Source organism: Aulostomus chinensis, chromosome 12 (genome assembly GCF_037954235.1).
Source record: "Aulostomus chinensis isolate RoL2024-O1b breed Wild chromosome 12, RoL_Achi_v1.0, whole genome shotgun sequence".
Lineage (NCBI taxonomy): Eukaryota > Metazoa > Chordata > Actinopteri > Syngnathiformes > Aulostomidae > Aulostomus > Aulostomus chinensis.
The window spans coordinates 10,045,211-10,072,793 of record NC_141331.1 but is presented as its reverse complement, the minus strand read 5'-3'; the positions used below and the strand labels follow the sequence as shown (position 1 = coordinate 10,072,793).

Here is a 27,583-nt window from a genome sequence, read left to right as displayed (position 1 = left end):
TATCTCAGGTCTCGGTGCCTGGCTGCGCTGCCTCCAGAGGGGGAGTCTCTAACTTCACCCCCAGTCATTAGCTCTATTGTGCTTTTGACTCAGATCACTATCACGATGGCTTTATTGTGCCGGGAATCTGGCAGACAAAAAGCAGGAAATGGCTGGGAGTCACGCAAGGGATCTGGAGAGGCATGTGCTCCGGAGAAAAGCTGTGTGTGTGTGTGTGTGTGTGTGTCACCAAGGGAGAGAAGGGGGAGGAGTCAGGATGAGAGGCAACAGGGTGACAAACAGGCATCTTACTGTATATCCCAGCATCTTCAAATTGAGACAGAAGTGATGCTGCAGATGTCTGACTCACCCCTACTCGCACCAAATCCCAGGCTACTACACGGAAACGTGGGCCAAGGATCCTCATTATGTATTAGCGGTGTGATAAGCAGTGGAGATGGAGGAAGTCGAGGATGTGTTTTTACCTGCTCCACAGTGAGAGGCGAGCAGATCTCCTCTCCTCGGAGGATCATGGAGCGCTGGGTCAACACCTCTGACAGCTGGAAGGAGTCCAGGCCAAGCAGCTCGCTCACATTACTGACCACTAAAGCACACGCACACACACACACACACACACACACACACACACACACACACAGATACACTTCCACAAATGTTTTTTTTCCTTATACATACATACATACACATATATACATATGTATGTGTATGTATAATATAGAGTGTGTTTGTATAACAAATGCAGGACACAGTTCATGTCCTATCTATGTCAAACAAAAGACGTATAATGTGATCCTGTACAGTCTATAGGAAACTCTACTCTGCTGGCTACAGTCACTGTAGTTCACTGGTTCTTTAGAAAAGAGGTCAGACTCCTCTAACAAAGAAGCTTGGAGCTCATGTTGCAGCCTGTTCAGGGCTCTGTCTTCTGGTGCAACGTCAATCAAACAAATGGTACGAGGAATACTGCAGAATATTATCTGTGGGGAACCAATGATCTGCTTTACAACATTTTCCAGCAGAAACAAATCAGTTTGTGTCAGACGAGGCAAAAAGTCTTGAACCCACACAAGTTACATAAAACCCTTTTCCACTCCACAGTAAACATCACTTTGATTCTCATTCTCAAAATGATGTTTGCAACATACGTTTTTGCATATTTTCCAGGATGCCCCTGTCGCGTCTGTCATAGGAGGCATAGTTTGAAACGACATTGCTTTTAATCGTTAAAAATACTTTTGCAAATCAATAATAACATTTCAGTGATACTTTCAAGATTTGTAATTGTCAAAGAAGTAATGTTATCAGCAGTTTGTTTGTCTGCCAGCAGGATAATTCAAAAAGTTGTGGATTCTGATTCAATTTTGTAAGATGATAGAACATTGATTTGACTTTGGAAGCTATCCAGAACTGGATCTGGATCTGATGATGACATCATAGCCCGCTTGGTGGAGGTATGCACTCTCCTCTGGTAACATTATCTCTGCTATTGATTTTGTTGTGATGTTTGTGCAGAGGTTAGTGTCGATGGAGAACTGTAAAATACTTTTGTTTTCCTCAAGGTTTTCAACTTGTCACCCATCAAACACAAATCGCGTTGTCGATCCGTCATATGGGTTCTCATCATTTCTTCTCTTACCCCCTTTGGATGTGATCTGAGCGCCGCCGGCAGTCATGAATTCAATGTTGCCCATCTGGAGGACAGCAGACAACAGCTTGAACACATCTCTGATCTCCTCCTCGGTAAATTCCATCACTTTCAGGGCCGCCTGCAACACAACAAGGTTAGAAGACGTGTGAGGAAACATTGAAGACCTGATGATACTGGAAACACAGGACCAGTAAAGATGTGTTGTTTTTGTCCTAAGCTGCTAAACACTAAATGAAAACTTCCAAATCCAGTAGGATTGCCATGTCCAGAGGGTATGATGGTACAGCAGTCAAGAAAAAGGATTATAGTGCCCTCTGTTGGTAGAATGAACTACATTTAAATAATCTGCCCTACTAAATTATTCCCTCCTGTTTTTATCCTCACCATAACGCTGTCAAATAGCTGCTTGTCATCCAGACTGTTGTCCTGCACGCAGCCCGACTGGCTCAGGTAGTGGTACAACTCAGGACCCTCGGACAATAAGTACATGTCTGCAACACACAGAGATGATGTCACATCACATGGAGTCACGTCTGACATAAAGAATCACGAGCTTGTGTCTGTACGTTGAAGTTAAAGTGGTCTGTGGTGAACACGATGCTCACGATGTGGGTTGAGACAGAAATAAAAAGTGATGCAGATTTTTAGCTGTTGCCAATAACAAAAAAATTCCTGTGAAATGGCTAAAAATTAACAAATGTAACAGGGACTCTTAAGTTTTTGACCATCAAACTTCACAGCGGCTCAGAGTTTACAATTCAGACTTTTTGAATACACTTGCAAGCATGATCGGGAAGATAATTTACATAAGATGAAACAGGATCAAAAATTGCAGAAGTACATAAACCCAACTTAAATGAGTAATTATCACTATAACATTTCCATCCATGTCGTAAAATCAATGATTTCTGTTGAATCATGTTTTCTCTTTGTTATGAGAATCATACTGAATAAGAAAGTCATTAAAACCTTGCATTTTTTTGGAAAAATACCTTATACCTTTTGTTTATACCATGCATTTTCATTACTGATCCGTTGCATTTGTGTGTGTTGGTGTTATCATTTAGATTACACTCAAAAATGCTTGAATCACAATGATACTTATGTTTGGTATTGTCACCTGAACTGGTGTTCAGTGAACACTGAAGTGATGGAAAAACTGTGTACATTCCCTCAAACTATGTAATCACCAACCTCGGTGGTCTTTGTCTGCCCCCGCTAAAAGTGCGTAGAAGATGTGGTAGTTTCTCTCTCCGGGATTTTGTCGAACCACTCGATTCTTAGGAAAAACAGGATTGTTAGGATGGTTGGATATGGGAGAAAATGTTAAAGGACCTCAAGGCTGAATATATGTAGCTGTAGCCACACAAACCTACCTTTTCTAGTAAATCTGTTGTTTGAATGTCAAAGAAAACAAGAAAACATCTTCATCGTCAGTACCAAACACTAAAGACCTGATGTCTTTCCAATAGAATAACTAAACTGTGGAAGGATACAGTCAATGATGCAGCCTCCCTGGATGTTTCCATTCTGGGAAAAGTGCAGCTGGATGAACTTCCCGAAGCGGCTGGAGTTATTGTTGTATACCGTCTTTGCATTCCCAAAGGCTTCCATGATGGGACTAAGACACACAAGCAAGAGAACCAAATTAACTTTGATCTGGATGATTTTTGAAATATATTCAATCATCTCTCTATATTTCTCCACTGCCTCGACACTCATGTGCACGTCAGGTATTTTGTAATTTGTGGTCTCTTTCTGTCAAATTTGTCAGTAGGTTAAAGAAAACATGAAATTGTTGTGGAATTTAGTCGAGAGGAGATTCCCACAACTATCAGAATATTTCATCTGTAGTAAACAGTAAGTTGAGTTTGGAAGAGAACAATTTTGGTAGCAAAATCAATTAACATTTGACATTACGATCAACTCCAATAAATATCAGAAGTATATTTTGGAGGGCAAATATAGTCAAGTCAAGTCAAGTCAGTTTTATTTGTATGGCGCCAAATCACATGACACGTCACAAGTAGAGCAGGTCTAGTACCGCACTCCTTCAATGAATTTACATCGAGCAGATCCAGGCAAAAGCTTTTTAGGAGCCAGTGCAACCTGAAGTGGGCTCAGAAGTGGTACCTGCTCTGGACGAGGGCCTGCTCCACTCTGGTGGTCCTTTCTGAAGGAGGAGTTCCAGCTGAGTTCTGACTCATCACTGAGAGGAACTTCAGCAACAGTTTGGTGCTCTCCGTCTTCCCGGCACCACTCTCTCCACTGAGGAGACGATACCCAGACGCACAGATAAACAGATTACTTCATCCAACCAAACAAACATGTTTCTGAACATAAAATATCTTCCCAATGATCCACTTAACTACTGTCGACTCTTCTTTTCTCCCCCCTCTTACCTAATGAGAACACACTGGCTGTCGTGTCTCTTCCACAGGCAGCGGTAACACTCATTGGCAACAGCAAAAATATGAGGCGGCAGCTCCCCCATCTGGTGTCTGCTGTATAAATCCACAGCAGGGGCATCATAGAGGCCGGCTATCTGCTTATAGGGATTCACAGCTGCCAGGATGGAGCCGATGTTGGTCTGAGGGGATGAAACAGCAGAGAGTGAGTGAAGGGAGAGAGATGATTCCTGGTGAAAGATGATCAAACAAACACAGCATGAAAGAAACATTTCTGGTATTTTACACCAGAAATAGGACGCATGTACAAACACTGAATATGAGACATCTGCTCGCTTGACGCATCACCTGTTGTCACTCTTAGAAAACCCCGTTGTACCGTCAGTGATGGAGAGTGACCTAGTTTGCACAAAGTTCACTAAGGCAGGAAATATTTTGGGATCCATCCCAGCGCTCCCACTCGAGTAAAGCGCTTTAGGGAAAAGTGCCTCACAGAAGTGTGTTTGTGGGTCGTCAATCCAACAGTGGGTGATTCTTTACAGGCAAACCGGGCGGAGCCCTCAGAGATGAGATTATGAGATTACGGAAACAAAGTTGCTGCTTGTCTGAGGGTGATGATTATATCAATAAAGCTTGGATAAAGTTTCAATGCATGAAAATAATCCTTGAAGGTCAAAGGAACTAATCTGGAATTCAGTTCTGGATATTGTTTAGATCAGACATTCCTCTATTATCTACAAATAACATCCACAGTCCACTGAATTCATAATTGCGCCTTCTAACAAGAAGAGCGCTGAGGCGCAAAGTCTCTGCCTGCCGCCATCTTGAATTCATGCACGTGTGTTGGCATCATGCGTTCTGATCTTATATTTTTTTGGAGTTAGAATAATAACCCGCCTGCCAACACCATGGACCCGCAGGTGTGTCATGGCGCTGCAGGTGTGATAACGTACGTAGATGTTGTCTCTCTGGTAGCGCAGGAACAGGTTGTGCATGATGGCGGCTTCGTGCAGCTCTGCCAGTGTGGACATGTCCTCCACTCCATGGATGCTGCTGGGGTGCATGGGGTAGACCGTCTCTCTGTTTAGTTCCGCCCTCTGTAGGTAGAGCACCTGGAACAACACGCATGAGACATGGTCAATTTATGATACTGATTTTTAAGTGGAACATGTGTTCAACTGATATTGACTGGAGGATGTAAAGTGCTTGAAGGGTTAAAGGTCATTGTGTCCATTGATTCAACTCCATTTGATTCTAAATAACTGAATAATTAACACACAGTTTACACACTAACAGTCCAATACACCAGGTTTTCTAACATTTATTCTAGTTAAGTCTGTTAAATATGTGAAAACAGTGGCAGTGAAAATTCAAAAACCAGAACAGTGACAAATCCAAATACTTTTCAGCAACTGTTGATGTCCAGTGGTCTATATTTGTGTTTGTCCTGAGAGAGGAATCCTCCTTGGTGGCTTTCTTTTTTTTTATCCTGTTACAGGGGGATTTTGGCATATTTCTCTCTCACTTGAATAAAGGATTTTAAAGGATTTCATGCACTCAGTTGTGTGGTCAACAGAGTCATTTCAGCATCTGACCAATATGAACTGAACCACGTTTTCTATTATTCTCATTTCAGGTGCTATATTTTTACTCTGAGACTCTGCAGTAGCCTCTGACACAAGCCGTTTCTCTTCCAAGTCCCTCCCCCTCTAGAGGTACACTTTTTTTCTGATTGGCCAATGTCTGGAGGTCTGTATCATCCTGAATGTTCTGAGCCTGACCTTTGAGGTCACAGGGCTACATTTACAAAAATTTTGCACTGAAGAAAGAAATGATAAAAACACAACAAATATAAAAAAATCATCCATTTCAAGCTGCACACATGCACACAGGTACAGGGCCTGCAGGCAGGTAGACGTGTTCACACACATCTGCTGGCACAGCATCAGTCTTTCCATAGAGCCGGAGCACATGCACTCAGGAATCACTGAGGCTACGATGACAGACTGGAATCATCAGCGGAACTCAAAACTGGGAGCTCTCCCCTTAATTCAATCTGTGGAGAACAAGACTCTCACCACATCACATTCCTGCAACAACAAGCCAGTAGAAATGTTAAAATAGACACCTGAACATGTCCTTGTATTGACTTTCAGGGCATGATTTGGGAGGTGTGACGTGAAATTGATCACGCAGAGAAAGACAAATGAGGGGATGAGAAGATTCAGTGTCTCTATGGAGATGCAGAGTCACACGGACATTCTAATGGACGAGTCACGAGCCGAGAGACCAGAAAACCATGCTGGTCACTTGATGGGAGGATCAATACTGATGGACGGAGGGACGGGGGGGGGGGGGGGCATATTGTGGCTCCTCTGGCATATTTAGCAGACGTTTGGTTTTAGATGAGTGCCGAGTCAGCACAAACTGTCTGCTGTGGCTCCGTGGTGGCGGACTGTAGAAGCCCTCACCTGAGTGCTACTGACGGTTTTAATTGCTGAAAAATGTGCGTCTGTAAACGATTTCTCTTCAACGTATCAAATATTAAGTTCGCAATGAAAATATGGAAAAGGTTTTATTGCCTTCTAAAGACTGAGTCCGTGTTAGCTTTAGAGGTTGGGTGTGTGCTGAGACAAAAAGCACAATAACAATGCAGTCATGAGCGAGTATTAAGGTCTCCGGGAGGATGAGGATCTCGGGGGAGGAAGGCAGCACGTGCAGTGATGTCATCCCAGGAGCAGATTTACAGCCAGCTGTCCCAAAATATTTGGACTTCATCTCCACCCTCTGCACTCTGTCCGATTGGATTCGCAGTTGATCACGAGCCCGACAGACTAATAAATGAGGGTTTTCACATCTGTAATCAGCTTTACACATTTTCACTGAACTACATCAGTCACTTAATGTGATCGATGCCGCTATCAGCAGCTGAGCCCCGGACGAGTGGTGTTTACAGCGTCTCACGTAAAAATCTGCTTCCATCTGCACTCAGAGACAGTGAGTTCTAAAATGTATCAAATAAAAAAAACAACAACAAAAACAACAATTATTGTCATTATTAGTATTCATCATCGTCAACCCTTAATTTTATCTTACCTGGTGCCTCAAAGTGCTTTTTAACAAAAGAAAAGAACATTAAAAACATGTTAAGAGAACTTTAAAAACTTGTATAAAAAAAAGAACGTTGAAAAGTGAATAAAACCGGCATTCATGTCATAACATGGAAATTTAAAGAAAAAAATTACTGAAAAAAACAATTAAATGTAAAATAAAAACACTTCGAATTACAGATATTTTTGTCGCACATATAAAACTGGTATTGATACATACCGATGAATTTAAATGAATTTTAAATGAATACAAAAAACATTTGAAAACATTTCCTTTGATTCATATTCCCCCCCCCCCCAAAAAAATGCTCTAAAATTGAAAATATCAACTGCTTTTTGACAATGTGTCAAACAATCAAATAAAAAGAAGGAAAAAAATTGCGCGACACATCAACTCCCTGCATCATTTGTTAGATTCCCAAAGCTTAACGTTGCAGCAAAGCAAAGATGATACTGGATAACAATCACCACGGCCGTGGGCACCTCAGTCGTCACACTGGAGAAGAAACGATTCGGCTTCTTATCTTTGTGTGTTCGCAGACACTCAAAACACACGTGTTTGTTACCGCATCATATCATGTGACCGTTCTTCTTGATCTCCGATGAATTATGTTTTGTTCAGATCTCACAGGATCTCACAGAGCGAGCCTCAGGGAGTTTTTTTCTCGAACATCAGAGATGATAAGAGAAAGCTGAGCGGGGGTTCCCAGCATCAGAGGAGGTTTCACATTCCTCTGTTTGGCCCCACTGTGGTCTGTTATTGCTGGATTTTATTGTGCCTCTCATTCCTGTACAGTCATTCGCCCTCAAAGGCATTTCTCATCAATATTTAATCACACGTCTTTGTAAATGTCGCTATGAAAAGAGTAATGGAGACAGAGCTCAACAGATTAAGTCCAGACAGACCAAAAGTCCATCATGTTTCCTTCTCAGCTGATGTTCTGCTAGCGTCCAACATGACATGATTACTTACTTACAACAACGTGCCACACCAGATTGATTAGTGAAGTTGTTCTGGTATACTAATCAATATTCCCCAAACAGAGCAAGTTGTTGACGCTCGCCATGTGGTTGGACGCATGTCTGACAATCCGTTTATTCTAATAACTCCAAGTGAAGCTACACGCCTGCTATAGAAAGAGTCTCTATCATGAGGGAGGTCTGGAGGTCTTGAAGTGCTTTAAATGACTCTTCACTGCCTCGTGTGGCTCTATCGAATCTTGACCCGGCTCCTGAGTACCTTTACTGATGACAACTCTTGAACGTTCTACCTCTGGCACTTCACATAAGGCAGGAAAAGACAAAAGCTGCTTGACCTTGGATCATTTTTGTAAAAAAAAAGATGCATTTACTTCTAAGGGAATACTACCTTTAGGCATATTTCTAATACTTTTGTAAATATTTCAAGCCAAAGAGGAAATGATTTGAGTTGAAGATTGGACTATAATAGAGGAGTGGGTTACTGGCTTTGGCCCCTGAGCATCCTTCAGTCTGCACCTCTAAGTACAGATGCCAGGGACCCTACCAATGTATCCAGTACCTTTTAGAACAATTACAGCTAAAATGGGCCATGTGTGAGTCCCCATAACCCCTAATCACTAAAAACTGCTGTTTATGTCTCCTGTCCTACACTATCAGAACCCCTGGTCTACATGAAGACAGACACATTTTAGTTTTGTTTTCTATTTGATGTATTTCTTCTTTCGGCTGAGGTCTGTTATAAATGTACTCTAAACAGGAAATGAGGTCATATATTGTTTTTTTTCCAATATAAAGAAGAAAAAAAAAGAATGTTCAACCATATATGCATGGCTGAAATATCAGACGTGAAACACAACAAGACTAGAAATATTTCCAGCATTTTTTCACATTGTTCAGAGAAGAAAAGGAGGCCTCCAGGTTCTTGTTCTGTACTACCAAACTATCACAGGATCGCTTATGGTGCTGAGACCTGCATCATCTGAATTTTTAAGGTTTCTTGCAGCTAAAAGGCCTTAAGCTTTTGTTTCCAGTCTGAGGCCACACCCTGCTGCTGCTTTGTTCCAGCAGCTCTGCTGAATATTCACACATGGGTGGGGTCAGGCTCCCAGCCTCCCAGCCTCCCAGCCTCCCAGCCTCCCAGCCTCCCAGCCTCCCAGCCTCCCAGCCTCCCAGCCTCCCAGCCTCCCAGGACTCCTGCTTTCCTGGCACTTTATTGAAACCTCAGAAAGGACATGCGGGGACGTTAGAAAACAAAATCACAGGCTTGTTGTCGGAAAATGTTGTCTCGTTTATTGCCGTCTGTTACTCCTTCTGTCTCCTTTTTTTCAGCCTGAGTTTTGCAGTGTTGCAGGGGGAACCCACCCTGACTCAGGGGAGATGGGGGGATGGAGGGTGAGACGTCAGACAATATCTGAAACTTGTTAAGACGGTTTACAGCAAATGATAAAAATAGTAATTTACACTCACAGTCATGGAGTCGTCTCATGTCTTCACTGTCGAAACACAGAACATGGACAATATACTTGTGCAAAAGTAGTGACAAATCAGGAAATGTTCAGGTAAGTTTGGTCTATATTATGGATGGAAATATTTTTAAAAACTGCCAAAAAAAAGAGCGTCAAGTATATTTGTCGAAATTCTAGAAAAACAAAACCTCTTAATTTCATAAAGTACTTGTATTCAGGAATTAATTTGATTTTTTCTTTCAATTCATATGTTTGCTTAACACATTGACAGGTTTTGAAATTTTTACTTTTATTTATTTTCTTATTTTATTTTCATTTTTCGGATTTAGCAAGACTTTTTTTTTTTTGCGGAGTACAGTTTCCCAAAGGTCCGTTTGACCAAAGTGCTATCATCTTTTTTTTTTTTTCCTTCAGCTTACTATTAAATAAGACAAATAAATGCACACAACTGAACTTAGTGGAACTTGTTTGAAAAGTGAATGGACAGTAAAAGTAAAAGTCGCCTTTGATTTTTCTGTTAATGATTTCCTTCAGGTGACAGAACCTCATCCTTCTTTTCTTCACTTGTGCCATGCCTCTGGGTCAAATCACACACTGTTAATCCAGCTGGTGCCATCTGGCCATACACACACACACACACACACACACACACACACACACACACACACACACACACAAAACATTTAGCGCTTAGCTTCAGTGTGCATCGTCCTGTTCTCTTCAGGTCTGCGGTGAGACAGTGATGAATGATGACATGATGATTGGGTCAGCCTGCCGAAGCTCACACACTCTGGTTGTGCTCTCCAGAGGCTGCGAGCTGAGCACTTAGGCATGAGGCTGCACCTTAGTACAAACACGACAGCACTGGATGATTGTATATCATTGACCACGGGGGGGTACATTTACCAAAATCATGGTCTTCTTACTCAAGATTGACCGCAAACATGTTCCCAGCACAGTTCCTTTGTATTTGAGAGAAGACAGACGTCTCTACAGCAAACGTTATCAAAATTCAAACCAAAATCAATCCAGAAGGTTAAGTGATTCTACAGACAAGAGAAAAATATGTTTCTTTGCTCTTTTTTTCTGCTTTAATTCATGAGTCAACGTGTATAGGTTGGAGACCCACCAAGCGGTTAGATTGGACATTGTAGGAACATCTACAGGAATTAGGAGCACACTTTGTCAAACATTGGACCTTAAACTTGAATTGATGACAATATTCTTCACCGTCACAAACAACCACCCTATTCAAACTTTTTCGGAAACAGAAAAATGTGTTTGATCCCCTGCTGCATCTGGGTGACGCTTCAAACTTATATTATGCTGTGTTTTAATTACTATAAATGTATCAAAATGAAGTGAAAAATAACTCCGCCATGATAATAAGTAGCAATGCCCATGATTTCATGCAAGCAAACTTTAAAATGCTTGTTTTCTGAATGGAATTTGGTACGGTGGTACAGTTTTGATCTCCATCAGTCTCTGCTGCAGAAGGCAAAAAGCTCCGTATGTCGACGTGAAAGGCCAATTGAAGCTAAAGAAAAAACAAAAAACACCAAGCGTATTTTCAGGTGATTACACACTAAATTACAGGAGACATCCTTATGACTGACAAGTCCTGAACGTACTTGAAGATCAAATGAGCCGGCGGTCCAGCTGCAGCGCTCGCGGGAGACCTACTTACCCTCTTACAAATGTTAAAACAATTGTTATTTGTTTCATTCCCACAGAGGAAGGGGAAATGTTTCTGGACTGAGATCAGCCCCCTGCGTAGTATTTAGAGAATAAAATAACTCCAGCCTGATTCTGTTCAACCTCTGACTTGGTGAGCCGTTCCTAACTGTGACAAATGATGTTTCCAGCAGTCCGAGTCACTGCCGTCGCTCTGTTTCAGCTCATATTACCAGAAACTCCACCACTGACCACACAAACCTTCAAAAATGTGCACCAGGGCACACATATGAGCTCATAAGTTCCTTCTCATATGATCCTGCTCTGAATCCAGGAAACTTCAAGGGGGGAAGGCACCTCCCCACGCACACTCGTGCCCTGGTTGATCATTCACAAGCTTCTTCTCTCATTCACACATGTCAGCATCACTCTCATACGCCCAGCCCCCGTTTTTTTTTTGTTTTTTTACAGTATTTTCTTATTTTGGGGAACCAACATTCTGCAGCATGTATTATATTCCTATGTGACCAAATGTTTGGCTATTTATACATCCAGGAGACATAGAGAACCATCAGCTGATGGTCTGTTTTTAGCTCTACACACTCTCGAGGGGAAATATCTGGTACTTCTCATGCTGAAAATGCTCCACTACAGTCATGAGCTACCTAAAATATGCCAGTAGAGACTATTTCAACCAATTTTAATGGAAATTCCAATCAAATCTGTAAAAAAAAAAAAAAACAAAAAGAAAAATGAATGTGGCTTTCCATCCATTAAGTTTATCATATACGCCGAGCAGATGACATGTTAGCTTCACTCATTTCCTTTCATTTTTTATGAATATACAAACTTTTTGATGGCAAAATGAGACCCCCCCCCCAAATTGTTCACATTTCCATTCACACCTTCATGCGCAAATTGAAAATATCCATAAAAAAAGGTCGACTGCAACACAGTGCAGGAGGGTTTGCCTGCCTAACTGCTAAAAAGTGGCATTTTATAAAATCACATTTAAGGAGATAAATTGATACTCTTACCTTTGTAACTGACATTGAGGGGGTTTTTATGGTTTTTTTTAGACAGTTAAGACTCTAGGAACAATGAGCCAAAAGATGCTAAAATGCTCTGTACGCCAGCAGAATAATGCTAAGTGAGCCTTGACCTGTAGAAGAATCTGAATGTAGGAAATGATAAAGCCGGTCTTGATAGTGTGGACTGAAGTGCTCCTTTCCTACTTGGTTCCTTCCTACAGCGCTGACCTGGTCACAGACCTACAGCTGAGTTTAAGTCCAGAGACTCAGAAAACAGAGTTCGCATAGAGCAAAGACGTTCTCCAAGATAGGAGCCGAACAGAAAAACTCATTTCTTTTTGTTTTGTTTTTTTGTTGTTTTTATAAAAAAAAAAAATCTATTTTCAGTTTCAAAGCTATTTTTCAAGCATCCATCATCATCGCGCTCTACTTGCTCTCTCTCCAGCAGGATTTCCTCCAGACACAAAGACCACGGTGCAATGCCAAACAGATAAGCTGGGGCTGATGACTGGCCACAAGGAGCCCATTCCTGTCATTCTTAGTGTATTACAAAAGGTGTTGACCCCACAGCAGATGAAACATGTCTGTACTAACAACTGAATATCTTCTACAAACTTACTCCCTCCCAGGTCATAAACTACATTATTGTGCTGATAGCTGGGGTGACACGCACACAAATTTTATAGACGACTATATCAGACGACGAAATGTGGTGTAAACAGACAAGAGGGATGAGCGCTTGGGATCAGATGAGTCATTGGCAGCATCAATGATTCACTGGTGGTGAACTACACGTCCTCTTACCTTGCCATAGTCAGTGGTGAGGACCAGGGATGCATCGTTACAAGAGCTGACGGTGGAGGGGAGGAGCTGCTCTTTGTGTCTCAGCCAGACACGGGACCCCTGCAACAGAAAAGCCGGCACAGCACAATTAACATCTGGAAAAATGGGGGTCCTACTACATTGCTGAATTAAAAATTACTGGCCATTTCTAGGAATTCACTGTAATTTCCTTCAACTCAAATCACTTACTGAAGAAAAACAAAGACATCCAACAAGTCCTCCAACGCACATGTCATTTGCTCTGACTGTCTGATATCATATATTTTGCATGGTCTGATTAGTTTTAGGCATAAAAACAAAACAATCACAGATTTGGGTTTAATTGAGTACTTTCTGGATAGAAACCGGGAGCCAACATTCACCACGGCGACACAAAGTCAACAGTAGGCCATCAAAACAGCTTTCTTTACAGAGAAACCCTCAAACACGACTCTCACTACTCTCTCTACCTCTGTATGCAGAATTTTCTTGCCTTTCATCGACATTGTGTGACTGAGCTTCCAGACGTGTTGGTGTGCAGCCCAGTAGCCCAGGGTCAGTAACAGGAGTCTGATGGCTCAGGACAACTGTCATGTCTTTAAGATACACATATTAAACCCTCTCCTGGCTGTAGTGGATGAGGAAGTAAAACTACGCTACCTGAATCTTGTGAGAGGACTTCATCTGTACTGGTTGGTTTAAGCGAAGTCTACGGGAGGAGCAGTTTTAGAGGAATATCAGTTAAAAGTTTCTTTGAGGCTACGGCTGTTAACCATTTATCATAACTAGCTCCGCCACTGAAGTGGTCGGGGGAACATGGTCATAAAAGAGAATTGGGTTCAACAGAGCACAAAACTGAAAAGATCAATATTCATGGATTCCACTAGGAAACCTTATACAAGGTCACCACTTCCAGACATCAATCCTCATTAACTATTTAAAACAGCTGGCAAACACACACACACACACACACACACACACACACACACACACACACACACACACACACACACACACGCTCAACTTCAGAGTTGAAAGCGTTTGTTTAATACACCACAGTTAGTTCAATGTTCAAGAAATATTAAATTAACTCCAAAGAGTCAGAGTATTTTTGGACAAAAGGTCCCTCCCAAACCTACTTCCATTGCTTTTTTCTTTCAGTGGGCTAATGGAGCATGGCTATATGCGGCTCTCGCTCAAACCACGGGGGACGACGGTTCTCTGGATAAAGGGGGTCGTATAAATTTAGGAAGTGGTGGCTGGGGGGGGAGTGTGCAGGCACCTGATAATGCCTCGCCTTCCCTTTGTCTGGAAAAAACTAGGACACAAACACTACAGAGGTGTTATCCAACATGTGCCTACACATTAAAACAGTTTAGGTTTAATATGGTAACTATGACAACCATACCAGTGACCAACTGTGTCTGCCTGGTACCAGCTTGGCATGTTTGACCTATTCAGGGAAAAGCCGTTTCACGTGAGTTTGCAGAGGTCCAGCGAGGAGATTAATGGTGTTTACTCTATAGATTTTAAGAAGATCAGTCACTGTTATGTAACTGGAAATCACAGGGGCTTGAATTCAGCAGAATATGACGGCAGCCGTCGTCCTCTTGAGGCTATTGGAACTCAGTATGGGACCTGACGAGGACTACAAACATGCAAAGAGTATGTTGCAACAATAAGTGAACTACGTGGGCAAGTTCAGACAGGGACAGCCACTTCATTCAAGAAATTTCACTGACGCAAACATGGATTTTCCAAAAACTCAAATGGTTGAGTTACTGAGTTAAAAGTGGGAATTTAATGAAGAGATGACGAATTGTGATGTCACGGGAAAAGGCTGATGAAGGTTGATAAAGGCTGATAAAGCACTGAACCGTTCATTTTGCAAAGAGACTTGTGAAATGATATAATGACCAGTTAACTAACAGTCTGCAACAATCTGGCCTGTAAAGACTCCAGTGTCTGCTGGACCTGCTGCACCAGCGTCTGTGCAGAACCTCCCATCAGACACTATAATCATGAACTGGGCAGAAGCGGCCACATCACAAATCAGCTGAAGTGAACAAGGCCAGTCAGCCTTATTATCTCCACCAAGTACACTTAGATAAAAACCTCCATAGGCCAAGAAGGAACCCATGAAATTCTGGGATAAATCCTGGATATTCACTTCATTTTCATTCTTTGATACAGATAGTAATTTCAATAGTTCAGCCAAACAGCCATAAGAGGTTGATCTCCGGTGGTCTCCTACTGGATGCATTCGTTGTTTTAGTTTTTTAATATTTTTAAACAGTTCTCAACAGAAACTTGTGTTTGATTTGTATATAACCCTTTATATCAGAGGCTCTAAAACTCATCCAACGGTGTACCCTTTAAAATATTTAAGCCCAATGCAGCTTTAAAAGTAGAAAAAGATTAAATGCTACACTAAAAGATTTTTCTGCATCAGTGACTCAATTTATCGTAAACCACTGTCACAATTCAATAACAATAGGAGAGTAGTTGCATTGCACCATGTTCCTTTGATCATTTGGACAATTTTAGTGAGGTTGGTGTTGAGTTTCACTGAAGATCTCAGTCGTGTTCAATGGAAGGGAGGCAACTGCATTTATTTTACAATTATGAAAGACTGATTTTTTTTTTAATCTGAACATATATATAAAATTCGAAGCAGTTCTCACATATATTTATGTCGGTGTTTGTCTGAGAAATATGAAGAAACCAGAGGGTCAAGAAGAGATGAGAGTTGTCCCCGCAACAGATGGTCTCACTAAAACTCCTCCCCCTTGTCCCCTCTATCATAAAGAGACTTGACACTAAGTCAGGACAAAGGAAGCCACCTCTGACTGAGAGCTCACAAGTTAACCAGGCGGAAATATCCCAAACAAAAGCCAGCTGGGACGCAAAGGGGGCACGGGTATCAGTGCATGTCAGGTCCTCCAGACTTAAATCACCAGGTACAACAACATTGGCTGAACCAGTATGACCACTTCTGACATGATTGTCATTGGAGGTTGCAGCATTCAGCAGTTTTCCTGTATTTAATTAGCAGAGGTCGCTGAACCTCGCTGCTGCTCCTCCGATAAACAGATGTTTTAATAGCTCCATTTAAAAAAAAAAAACAGCTGAACTGCTGCCCTGACATTTGCAGCTCAGGCTAATTTCAAAAGCGTAATTCTGCATGTCACTGAGCATGTGTAGCACTGCTGAGGCAGAACCAGCTGACAATGGTAATCTAAGCCACCAAAACAGGCTGCACGCCAATGTACCATCGCGCTTTCTGACACAAAAACCACACAGGTGAATGATGTGATCGCAGAGTCGACGGCTTGAGTTTCTGAAGCTTGTATAATGACAAGCAGCTCAGAGATTTGCTAATGAATGAGTCTTAAATATTTAAGGGCGGGACAAGGTGCCACAGGCTGTTTCTCTGCGGTCTGGCACGAGCAAAGGCCCTATCAAATGATCGGATCAGCCACAACAAAAGACAGCTAATTAACTTGGTCAAACCTGGGAACAGTTGAACAATTGTGCATGATAAGTCAATTTCTTGGATCATAGCTTAGATTCAGGGAGTGGTGAATAAACATCTGACAGCAAAGGGTAGAGAAAGGTGCTGCAGGTACAGCTGACATCTAGCTGATGGATCAGTGCCTTCTGCTACATTCCTGACTGACATCTCTTTGGCTGTTGCCAGACATTGGGAGTTATCGGCACACAGGCGCACGTCCAGTCTAAGGGACACTCGAGCTGTCGCTGCTTTCACTTGTCATGGTTTCCTATCCTCTTTGGTTTTGACACACTTGAACGGCACATTCTCAGTAGGTTTTCGTGCAGTTATCATGGGGTAGCCCAACTGAAACTGGAATTAATTTTAAAATAAAATCTTTTCAAGTCTACATTTTCAAAGTTGGACGAATGGAATAACTTAGATTATGCGGTTGGGGATCAATTTACTCAGGCATGTATGCGCTTCAATCAGCCTAAAATTGGCATAAGCATTCTGCACATGTTCCGTACTGTAGGTCCGTTTAATCTGGAAGTCAGACAATGCACAGCCATCATGGTGGTTGCTAATGCGAAATCATTGCTTTTACGGATAAAGTGCGGCAAAGTTGAATTTAAATTTGACAGGGACACCGCCTGCTAACCTGTTCGGTATGTGATGCAAAAACTGGATAAAGTGTGATTGAGGCCAGCTGTAAAGGGACGTACGGCCACCTACAGTTCCAGAGGTGAACATTCCACCATCAGCAAACTGAATCTTACCAGGTTCTTGAATAGAAAATAGAAAATATTTAAGAAGTCAGAACTGCATCAGCACCCAATTTACACCTCAAATACCAAGACGTACCGCTATTATCATAATAATAGAGAGACATAAGGCCAAGTTACAAAGGTTGCTGAGGCAGATGTGCAGTCCAGGACAGTGACTGGCTGACCTCCATTAAATAAGGTCAAACAGCAAATGGGTTCTTGGATGTTCTAAAGATGCTCAATCGTGCATATCTTCGGACAGTGGGAGGAGACCCATGTGGACCTTCAGAAAACAGACTCCTGTGAGTCAGTGGACCCGTGTTGTGATGACAACTGTTGGTGGGGTGTATCCTCTTTCAAATGATGGACTGAAGAATGTCAGGGAAGTTGAAATAAAGGCTGATTTTACAATTTATTTAAATGTCATTAGCCTCTTACAAGGAGAAATATGCTGAATCTCACAAAAACAACGGTCATAAGACTGGTTGCCTGCGGAATTAATAACAAAACAATGCATGAGTTTATTGATTTGTCCATTAAAAAAAGAACCGAAGCCAAGTTGAAGGATTTAATCAAATCTCCTGAATGCTGAGCGAGTGGAATGAGGCGAAATCCGCCAAGTAGCTGGTGAGATTTAACAAATAGGCTGACTGCGGCTGGGACGGAGAATCTGGGCAAAGTTCCCTCTAGGCCTTAGGCCACAAACTTTCCAGTGAGGTGAAAGCTGGGCTCCAAAACCAACTCGAGCAATCTGATCGTTACTGCATCAAATTTCCCATCACAAGCAGAGGAAGACCATCGCTTTCTGTTTCATTACCTCAACATCTGATTCAGCTTGATCTTTATCAAAGCACTGGTATTTTTTGGAAATGAAAAAAAAAGAAAGAAAAGTAGGCTTTCCCAGGAAGTCGTGCTTCTTGAACGAAAACGTAACCGTCACTCGAACATGTCCTTGCTCGTATTTTCTGAGGATTCAGTTTTGTAGCCCTACCGTCTACTCAGCAGTAAAATGACTGAATCCAATCTAAATGTGGGTCTACATGGTCTTTGTTTAGCCAGCGGAGCGTCTGCCCCAGCCTGCTTCCAGCATGGGGTAAGGGCGTGGAAGAGTGGGGTGGGTGACCAGGGGGGAGAAATCAGATGATTAAAGGCAACAATCAGCATCTGTGCTGGAGGACGCATGAATTAATGATGGTGGCAGCAGCTGATCGGGAATTAGCTAATGGATGAGGAGGAGCCCCATGGGGGGACAGGGCTTCCCCAGTCTGGCAGGGCGTGTGAGTGTGTGCGGGTGGTTGGGTGGGGATTGTGTGTGTGTGTGTGTGTGTGTGTGTGTGTGGGGGGGGGGGGGTCTAATGAGCTGCCTGAACCCCCTGCAGAGGTTAACAGAGACATAAAGCTTGCTGGTTCATTTTCATATTCAAGAGCTTTTCTTTTCTTTTTTTAAATAGGCCGTCTAACGATGATGAAAATGCAAATGTGTCATGAGGTTCATGACAATCAAAACATAGCAGCGGCAATTTGTTCAGTTCCATCTCCAGGATGCTGAGAGGTAAAATACAAGCCTGTCATTTCAATTTAAGAATCAGCAAAATGCGGCGCTATATATCCAAACACTGATATGTCTCGCAATGCCTGTGGTGATGTTGCATAGCACAGTACAATTGATTGAACTGTAATTTCACCTGACGTTTCAAACATTTAGGTCATAATTTTGTCAGAAATCTGATACACTCTTTTGTTTTTCACCACTCCTAAACATTAATAAAACCCGCAATGCACTATCAGTGGTATTTTTGATCTATATGAATTCATAATTCAGCCCTGTGATTGCAATGTCAGCTAAACGTCTCGACTTTACAGCGACAACTGTCATTCTTGCTCCTGTCACCTTCTCATTTAACCCTCTCTGTTCTCAACTGTGGATGGGGTCACACAGCAGGAATCCTGCAGATATTCCAGGAATGTTGCTCAGTCTGCTCTGTCAGAGACGGAGGAAGCTGACAGTGTGTGACATCTGGGGCACCGCGGCCAGTGAGGAAGTTGTTGTGAAGGGTGAGTGGAGCCGTCACTAGACGATTAGACTCCAGTTACATTGTCTTTGACCTTCGCTCGTACCTCGTGTTCCTCAGATTCATCACTCTGACACCTGGGGATCTTCCCTTCTCACGTGGTTTATAATTTGGCCTGACTGCAATTTAAGACCAAACTTGCAGCAAAAACACACACCACAAGTGAAACTATAACCTTTCCCCCCCAGTTTTGGATAAATTAACCCTTAATCTCTGTGCTTCATGTTTCGACAATTGTTGTGAGCTTGAAACGCAAATCGACAAACAGTGACGCTTACTTCATGCACAATGTCAAGCATTTCCTCCAACCAACAGAAGACCTTGTTATTCTCAAGCTATTTTTCATAATCTTTGCATAACCAAAGACGTTAGCCAGGACAAACGTTAGTTGAGTACTTCTTGGGTTTAACAACGAGCATTTCCTCTTTTTTTCAGACTCTTGCAGTGTGCGGGGGTTAAGACTAATCAAAGCTGACAAATTAATGACTATTCAAGGATCACGATCTCGACTTTGTTGAGTCGCTTTTTTATTTTTTCCATTAACTGAACATGGTTTTTAAACACACACACACACACACACACACACACACACACACACACACACACACACACAAGCATGGAGCTACGTCCATTACTCTCATGTTTCCAACTTTCCAACAGGAACTTCAACTCCAAATACACACGCATATTATATTTGAGGATAAACTATAATTGTCACAAGAGAACATCAGTGGTTGGGATGATGTAACTGTGGTAAAGATGATGTCAGTGGGCTTTTACCGAATTTATTTTTGTAATTTTCAGAAACTGAGATCAACACCCACTTCATGCAGTGATTTTGAGCGAGATGAGAAAGAAAAACGAGTTAAAAACTTCAGTCTGTAGCACAACAATAATCTCAAAACCACGACTCCTAGCTTGGGGCTAAGCTATAATCACATTTGCCTTTGTGCTGCCTAGATTTGTCAAGTTCTACAACACCAAAGATCATGAAAAAAACCCAAAAGCTCTGTTGTTGAATTCTCTTCCATAGATGAGGATGTGAAGGTGTACTGTACATTGAAGAGTTAAAAAATAAGGCTATACTGAGTCGTGGAACATTCCACCTGATGTGTCTCAGTATCTCCTATGAAGCTCCAACAGCCTCAGGCCTGACCACACACACTCATGTCCAATAAAGCAGACTGGGTATGGATGGGAATGCTAACACGTCATGACTGGGAGTCGCACCGTGACGCCTTGTTTGCCTGCATTAACAACCAAGATGCCAATTAGACTCTTCAGGCAAAAAGACTCCTGCAGTGTGGAACATGTACTTGAGCCCAGCTGGGTGGACCTGGAACTGTGAGAGGAATTTCATCATGACAAGTCAACAGTATTTTAAAAAATATTTATTACCGCAGACTATATTTCCTCGTGGTTGCATTTAACTTAAAGAAGTAAAGAAATGACATAGGCAGTGTGACAAGACACGCACACATAAACGCATATAAGTGCAACACACACACACACACACACACACACACACACACACACACACACACACACCCCATCCCATAATAAGCTGCTTCTGAGTGCAGTAATCATAGAGGGGCTAAAAAAGGAAAGTTAACATCTGGGCTGGGAGCAGTAATCACAGGTTGACTGTTATTAAGCTGAAAGACGAGACCTCTGAACGGCGAGGATTTAAAATACTCCATTACCAGCTCAGAGTGTCGGTCAGGTAGGGCCGCCAAGGTCAAGGCCACCAGACATTGATTGTGTGAGAGTAAGCGGTGGTAAACAGACAGTTTAATTTCCTCTGGATGAGTATCCTAGATAAAGATACCGCATGTAGAAACCAATTCTTGTTTTTCAGGCCATCAGGATTGATCTGATTTCACCTGCTGGAGATGTACAAGGACATTACTGGGACTATTCTTTCACTCAGAAACCTGAAACAGTGTCACAGTTGTAGGATTCATTAAAATGTGCAAAAAAAATAATTGGTAGTGATGACAAGCGAGGGACCTCTCTGGTTTCGCGAATCACGACATCCCTCAAACTTTGACGTCTCACTACTTTTCACCTTTGTCATTCTATTTTTAACGCAAACTACTGCCACAAAACAAGACCTACCGACACAGTTACGCAAAAATTTTGGTGAAAACAACGCCGCCATTGTGAAGGTCAAGGAAGCTCATACAAAATCTGGAGCCTGTACCGACAAAATTTGAGGAAAAAATTGAGACTCAGTTTACACACATCGAGGGAATAAGAACTCTCCACTTTGACAACATAAACCTTCAAGGGTGTGTTGCTACCACCGAAATGTCCACTGCCATGATTCTGGAGGATGTAACAACCTGTCAAGCAAAACTTGCTGAAATAGAGGACAGGGTTTGCATGGATATCATGGATATTATGGATATCCTCAGAGAGGGTTCTTAAGACTTGCACAACCCCCCCCCCCCCCCCCTCCTGATTGACAAGAACTACCACCTTGCATTCACCTGCCTTCGCTTACAAATCCAGTTGTTAACGTTCATGTTTCTCCTGACTCAAATAATAAAGTGAGGTGAGGACTAAATAGAGGTTTTATAAAAGGTCTGAGTGTCATTCTTGGCAAAATGGGGTTATTGACTCAAGGCGTTACTGAGATGGGTTATGGCCAGTGACATGCTTGAAAGATTATGAAAGTTGTGGATATTCTTCATATAAAATGTCAGCCCCAAGTGTCACTGTCACAAAGGCATATATTAATTAACTGAAACAAACTGTGTCTTCCTCTCACCTTCATAGTTGTTGTTGTTTTTCACTTAAAGAGATGGGACCGTGTAAATTTCATGTCCTCAGCAATGACTTGTCCAGTCCAGACATGAAATGACTGTACAATGATTTCGTCATCTGATTTTAAATTCAGTTATTTGAAATGCCTGCTGTGTGCGGAGGTTCTTTCTCATCAAAGCTTTGTTGAAATGGCGAGTTAGTCATTTTGCCAAGTGCAAAAAAAAAGAAGAAAAGAAAAGGTGATTGAAGTGATATATATTCAAAGACAGACACACCCATGTAGGGTTGCCCTGATAGGATACACTGGAGGACAGGAAGGATGGGTGGTGAAGAGAACATCCAACGTCAGTAGATTTCAGCTGTGTCTTGTGAACCTGTAAAATGATCCAATGCTTTCCAGTCAAACCCGATGAGGCGCGGGAGGGAGGGTGAATAATGAGGGGTTGCCTACCAGTATCATACTGGTTGTCAGTGGGGTTCAGCTATTAAAGGAACAGTACAACAATTTGGTTGTGAAGTGCTCTTTTTTCCTTATGGAGACGAATCATGGGTGTATCCAAGAGTAGCTGCCACTGTTTGGAGAAGTCAATGGGGATCCTAATAAACAATAAACAATGTCTGTAGGGTAAATATGCTGCCTCCGCTAGCAGCTGGAAGCTAACATAAAGACAGGAAACAGATCTCCTGACTGCCTCATTTACATGTTTTAACTCATTTGTTCAGCGTAAAAAACTCAAGTGTAAAAATGTGGCTGGAATTTACTGTGCACAGCCAGGTACCAGCTTGTCTGGCACTCTGATAGAACCAAAACATGGAGTTTATAGGTATTTGTAGGAGGATTTCGTAGGAATGACGATTTTTGAAATGTTTATTTTTGCTTCCTCATTGTTAAAAAAATTTGAATCTCATCCAATATTCACTGGAATCTTTTAGAATATTATTGAAATGAAGGTTTAGGTTTTGGGCTTTAGGGTCAGCAGTTAGCCAGCAGGGCCTTTGGTTAAACTTAATGGTTGCTAGTTGTAGCTTCGCATTCACAACAGACATAAAAATATTTTTCAACTTCTATCTCTCAATAATAGAACACCAGACCACCATGCTAAACCCAATTGTAGCATTACTTCCTCTAGCTTAGTTTGTCCATCATAGCTAACGAACCAAACAATGAGCTAACGGTCCTAATGATAGGCTCCTTTGCTGCGTTATTTGTTAGCGAGGGCGTTCTTCTCCTTTAATCACCACAAACACACAGGGCTTTGTTTGTGGGAGAGCTGGCTGATGTAGCAGGTTAAAGTCAACAGCATGGTGTCAGCAGGAGGTTATCACAGCTCCGGGTGCTCCATGATGTTCAGCTTGCTGATAGACAGAGGGGGTCAAGTTACTGATAGTGTCATGAGAAACACAAGCTAGCCAGGTGAATAGATGAGCTTTATAAGCCAAGTTTCTAGTTAAATATTTATTATGCGAAAATGGAAAACCCTAATTTAACAAATTCTGCATTTTTAGGTTTTGAACCTAATAGCAGATAGAGTAGGCATCTGAGTCATCATGAGACAGATTATCCATGTTATTTGCAGTGTGGCTGCTGGTAATTAGTACCAGTGATCTCGAGACAGATTAAACCACCTCCAGACAGAACCAAAGCTGCATGAGTTCTGCTGACGCACACATAAACCGCTGCCTTAATAATACCTCCCTCTGTTCACCACTGCTCTTGATTCACCGCAACTTCAAGACGCAACATGCTCAATCGCATTGTTTGTAAATCTCCAGTTTGATACAATGGTGCACAAACAAGGTAAACTTTAATTATGTGTTAGGACAACGGCTTCGAAAAAAAACTCAAAAGGAATGCAAGAGCCATTAGCCATTTTCACGCTGTTCCTTCCTTCCTTTCTTACATCCTAGCCTCACTTCCTGACCTCATTTCTCACTAGACCCGCCATCTACATAGCTGAAGTGCGATGATCTCAAAGTAGCAGCTGAAGGAAGTGACAACTGGGTAGGAAAGGCCCTAGCCATCGCACAGAAGAAAAAAAAATAGTCCACCCTCAGGAGCACGTCGGCCTTTCTCACATTACCCATTTCACTAGAGAACGCTTCATGAACATGCCAACCGACGGCTCCGGCTTCAAAGGGCTAGACAACACAGAAGACTGGGAGGGATGTATGTGCAAGCATTGTAGTGGTGATGGTGTGAAACCTAAAGCCTCGCCACCGCAGTTCTACAATGCCCGGATGACAGGCGGCCTTGACCGGGAATTTCAGAGGTCAGGATTTGGAGTCTGGGATTCCCTCTTGTCAGAATAGCTGTGAGGCAAAGGAATTCAGTGTGTAATGCAAGGCTCTGCTAGGAAGGAGTTAACGGGTGAGGATAGGTCTTCATTTGGCTTTAGAGTGTGCGGCAGCTGCAGCTTTAAAAGAAAGGATTCACAAGTTTAGAAAATGGCTGAGCTTCAAGACAACATTTCACATCTAAAGATTCTGATGTATGAAAACAAGGACAAAAAGAGAGAAATCAGACAACACGCGCCACCACATCTGGGGAATACAGTGTACTGGGGTCATGTTCCTGGACACAGGATGACCAAACCCCAACCGCGTCGCAGAGGTCAGACCCCTGATGCTGCTCAAGTATTTATGTAAGTGGGTCCACTCAAAAGATGGAGTGGGTGTGGCGTCATGGTGGCGACGCTGAGGGTTTTATGGTGGTGTGCCAGCGCCTGAGAGGAAAGGATGGACTGATGGATTGTCACCCTCATACCTGCCACCAATGCCGTCTTCAGCATCATGACCAATGAACTTAGAACCTGATCCTCTTTAAATTGTTCCAATAAACTTCATTTACCAAACAATCAACATTGCTGCGGTGATATCCATGTTATCTTAGCTGTCAATATTGGACTTTCCCTGCACGCAACAAAAGGAGTCACGCCTAAGATTTATCGTGCAATACTTGTTTGTCCCGAAACGACTCTGTTTAATCCATCAGAATCTTTGCTTCCAGAATTCCTGCTTAATCAAATCCACCCTGGTGGAAGTTGAGATGCTGGCTTCTCTCCTTGACCCGAGAGTCATTTGAAAACAAGGACAGAGACGTGCAACAGCCTGCACAGATAGCCGCTTCTTCCTGGTTCCCGGTGCAAATTGAATTCTGAGCTGCTATCTATTGAGATAAAATGAGCGTCAATATTTATTGCAATTTTGTTTCCTATGTTTAATCGCTGTACTGTCACACCACCAGTAAGACCAGTTTCAGACCAACGCTGCAGTGGGTGGTAGGGTAAGAACTCCCCACCGGGTTACCAAATACAATTCAACACTCTCCTCCATGTTGTCTGTTAGCAGTAGAATGCTACAACGCTACGGGGTGAACCAGGTTTTCTTCTGCTGCTCTGATCTCCAGCTCATGCGATTTGGCGGCCCAGTGTTGGAAGAAAGGCAACTTTTCAATTCTTGCATCCATTCTTCTTCCATCACCCAATTCTCGCCTCCCTTCATCGGCACCCAATAAAAATCAGAATTGATTGGTAGCTCGTGCTCATCCTGTTACACACAGACCGTTACTCCTGCTTATTAAGCAGAATTATCTGTTCCAGCTGTCGAGCTCAAGGTGTTCCCTCATGCTCGGTGGTGCTGCTTAAGAAACTTAAGATCAGCCTTCCGTATCCCATCAGATCTGCTGAATCTGCAGTTTGGTTGAACCCCAGTTCTACAGTATAAGTTTCCTCCTGTTTGCATTTACTTCTCCTTATTCTTTGTAGAAAAAAATAGCAATATAAATGAGGTTTATCAATAATTATTAAATACATTACATACAAAATTTGGAAACCTCCAAAAAAAAAAAAAAAGCCTCCTCTGGGACTCACACAACACATCCTGGAAGCAAGAAGCGAAAAGACAGCCTATCAGAGGAGGAGATTCACCATAAACACACACACACACACACACACACACACACACACACACACACACACACACACACACACACCTCTCTGTGAGTGTGTGTGTCTCTGAGTCAGTATGACAAATCAGATCTATAAACAATAGCTCAATGGCTTGTATGTATATGTGCATGTGTGTGTGTCTGTCTGTGCTGATGAGCAGATGACACATCAACCCTGCTCAGTCAAAGAGAAATAAACGATTTTAAAAAGACAGTATTTAAAGATCTGTTTGTCAACGCTGGTCAGTGACAGAGATGACGTGGATAGACGTGAATGGGTGAACTTGTTGGGATATTGAAGTTGCCAGATCCCACAGCTGCGTCCTGTGGACCAGCCCAGAGCTGAGAGGGCAACAGAACCACACTCACAAGTACAAGGAATAAAGTGCTGCCTTTCAATGATCAGTGGAGGTTTTTGGGGGTTGTTTTGTTTGTTTGCTTTTTTCAGATGCAAAGCTGGAGCTGATCTGAAATCAGCCAGACTGAGAGACGAACAACACGGATAAACAAAACAAAGAGAGCTCCCGCGTTGATTCTAAACACGTTTACGGATGTAAGAGAAGAACAAACATCGTGATTAGTTTTAAAAAGTAGGAAACACGCACCTCTGAAAAGAACGTGTCCATGCTAACCAGCGTCCGACCCCTCGTCCCTTTGTAGTCTGAGTTCAGGGTACCACAGTTGAGGAGGAGAGGAAGCTGTATTCCCACACGATTCCCATCCGCTTCCTTAACATGAATAAAACTTCGTCTTTTCGTCGCCCGGCGCAATTCTCTCGTCAGAAACCAGCCATGTTTGCAGTTTTGGTTTAGTTGAGACGAGTTGTTTGCTGGTGCTGAGTCCCGGGAAGCCGCTGTGTGTTTGTGCTGTCTGGCCACTCCATCTCAATGAAGCCAGCCGGCACATTATGCAGCGAGGCGGGGTCTGCGCGGTCCAGACCTCCCCTCGGCATACGCCCTCTTCGTGTCCGCGTCCGCTCGAGGAGACTGATGGCTCTAAAAGATGTGCTCATTTCCCTGTGTTTTCAACCCCGGAGCCCACAAGAGAGGAAAGAGTACACAAAGACAGGACTATGTCACAATTAAGGTGAGCACTATACCGTGACTGAGAATGTTTATTTCTCACACTGTAAAGTACCTTGTAACTAAGGAAAGCAGAATATAAATAAAGTTTAATTATATCACTATCATTATTACCACTGGCAAGCTGGTAGGGATTGTTGGACTGTGTGTCTATTTGTCAGTAAAAGCAAACAAAAACCAAAAAAAAACTATGATGCAGAGTAATCTATCCAGGTTTGAGGCAGATTAGTTATAGTGCCTCCTGTTGGCAACAGGAAATCACAAGTTTTTTATACACTCTTCTTTTGGGTCGACCAGATCGTCTCAGATTTGTT

The 27,583-nt window shown here is 42.5% G+C and overlaps 1 protein-coding gene across 1 annotated transcript in view; it reads right to left on the bottom strand.

Annotated features, from left to right (window-relative positions):
• myo10l3 (myosin X, like 3) overlaps window positions 1–27,069 on the bottom strand; it is a 53,199-nt gene extending 26,130 nt beyond the window's left edge. The window contains exons 1-11 of the mRNA XM_086220017.1: window positions 26,793–27,069; window positions 13,123–13,221; window positions 5,010–5,168; window positions 4,051–4,238; window positions 3,782–3,916; window positions 3,145–3,269; window positions 3,025–3,038; window positions 2,843–2,927; window positions 2,033–2,139; window positions 1,637–1,766; window positions 465–583 (exon numbers count right to left, since the gene is read on the bottom strand). Of these exons, the coding sequence (XP_086076143.1) occupies window positions 465–583; window positions 1,637–1,766; window positions 2,033–2,139; window positions 2,843–2,927; window positions 3,025–3,038; window positions 3,145–3,269; window positions 3,782–3,916; window positions 4,051–4,238; window positions 5,010–5,168; window positions 13,123–13,221; window positions 26,793–26,813 (1,182 nt within the window). The 5' untranslated portion in view covers window positions 26,814–27,069. The remainder of the gene's footprint in view (window positions 1–464; window positions 584–1,636; window positions 1,767–2,032; window positions 2,140–2,842; window positions 2,928–3,024; window positions 3,039–3,144; window positions 3,270–3,781; window positions 3,917–4,050; window positions 4,239–5,009; window positions 5,169–13,122; window positions 13,222–26,792) is intronic.
• Between the last annotated feature and the right edge of the window lie 514 nt (window positions 27,070–27,583).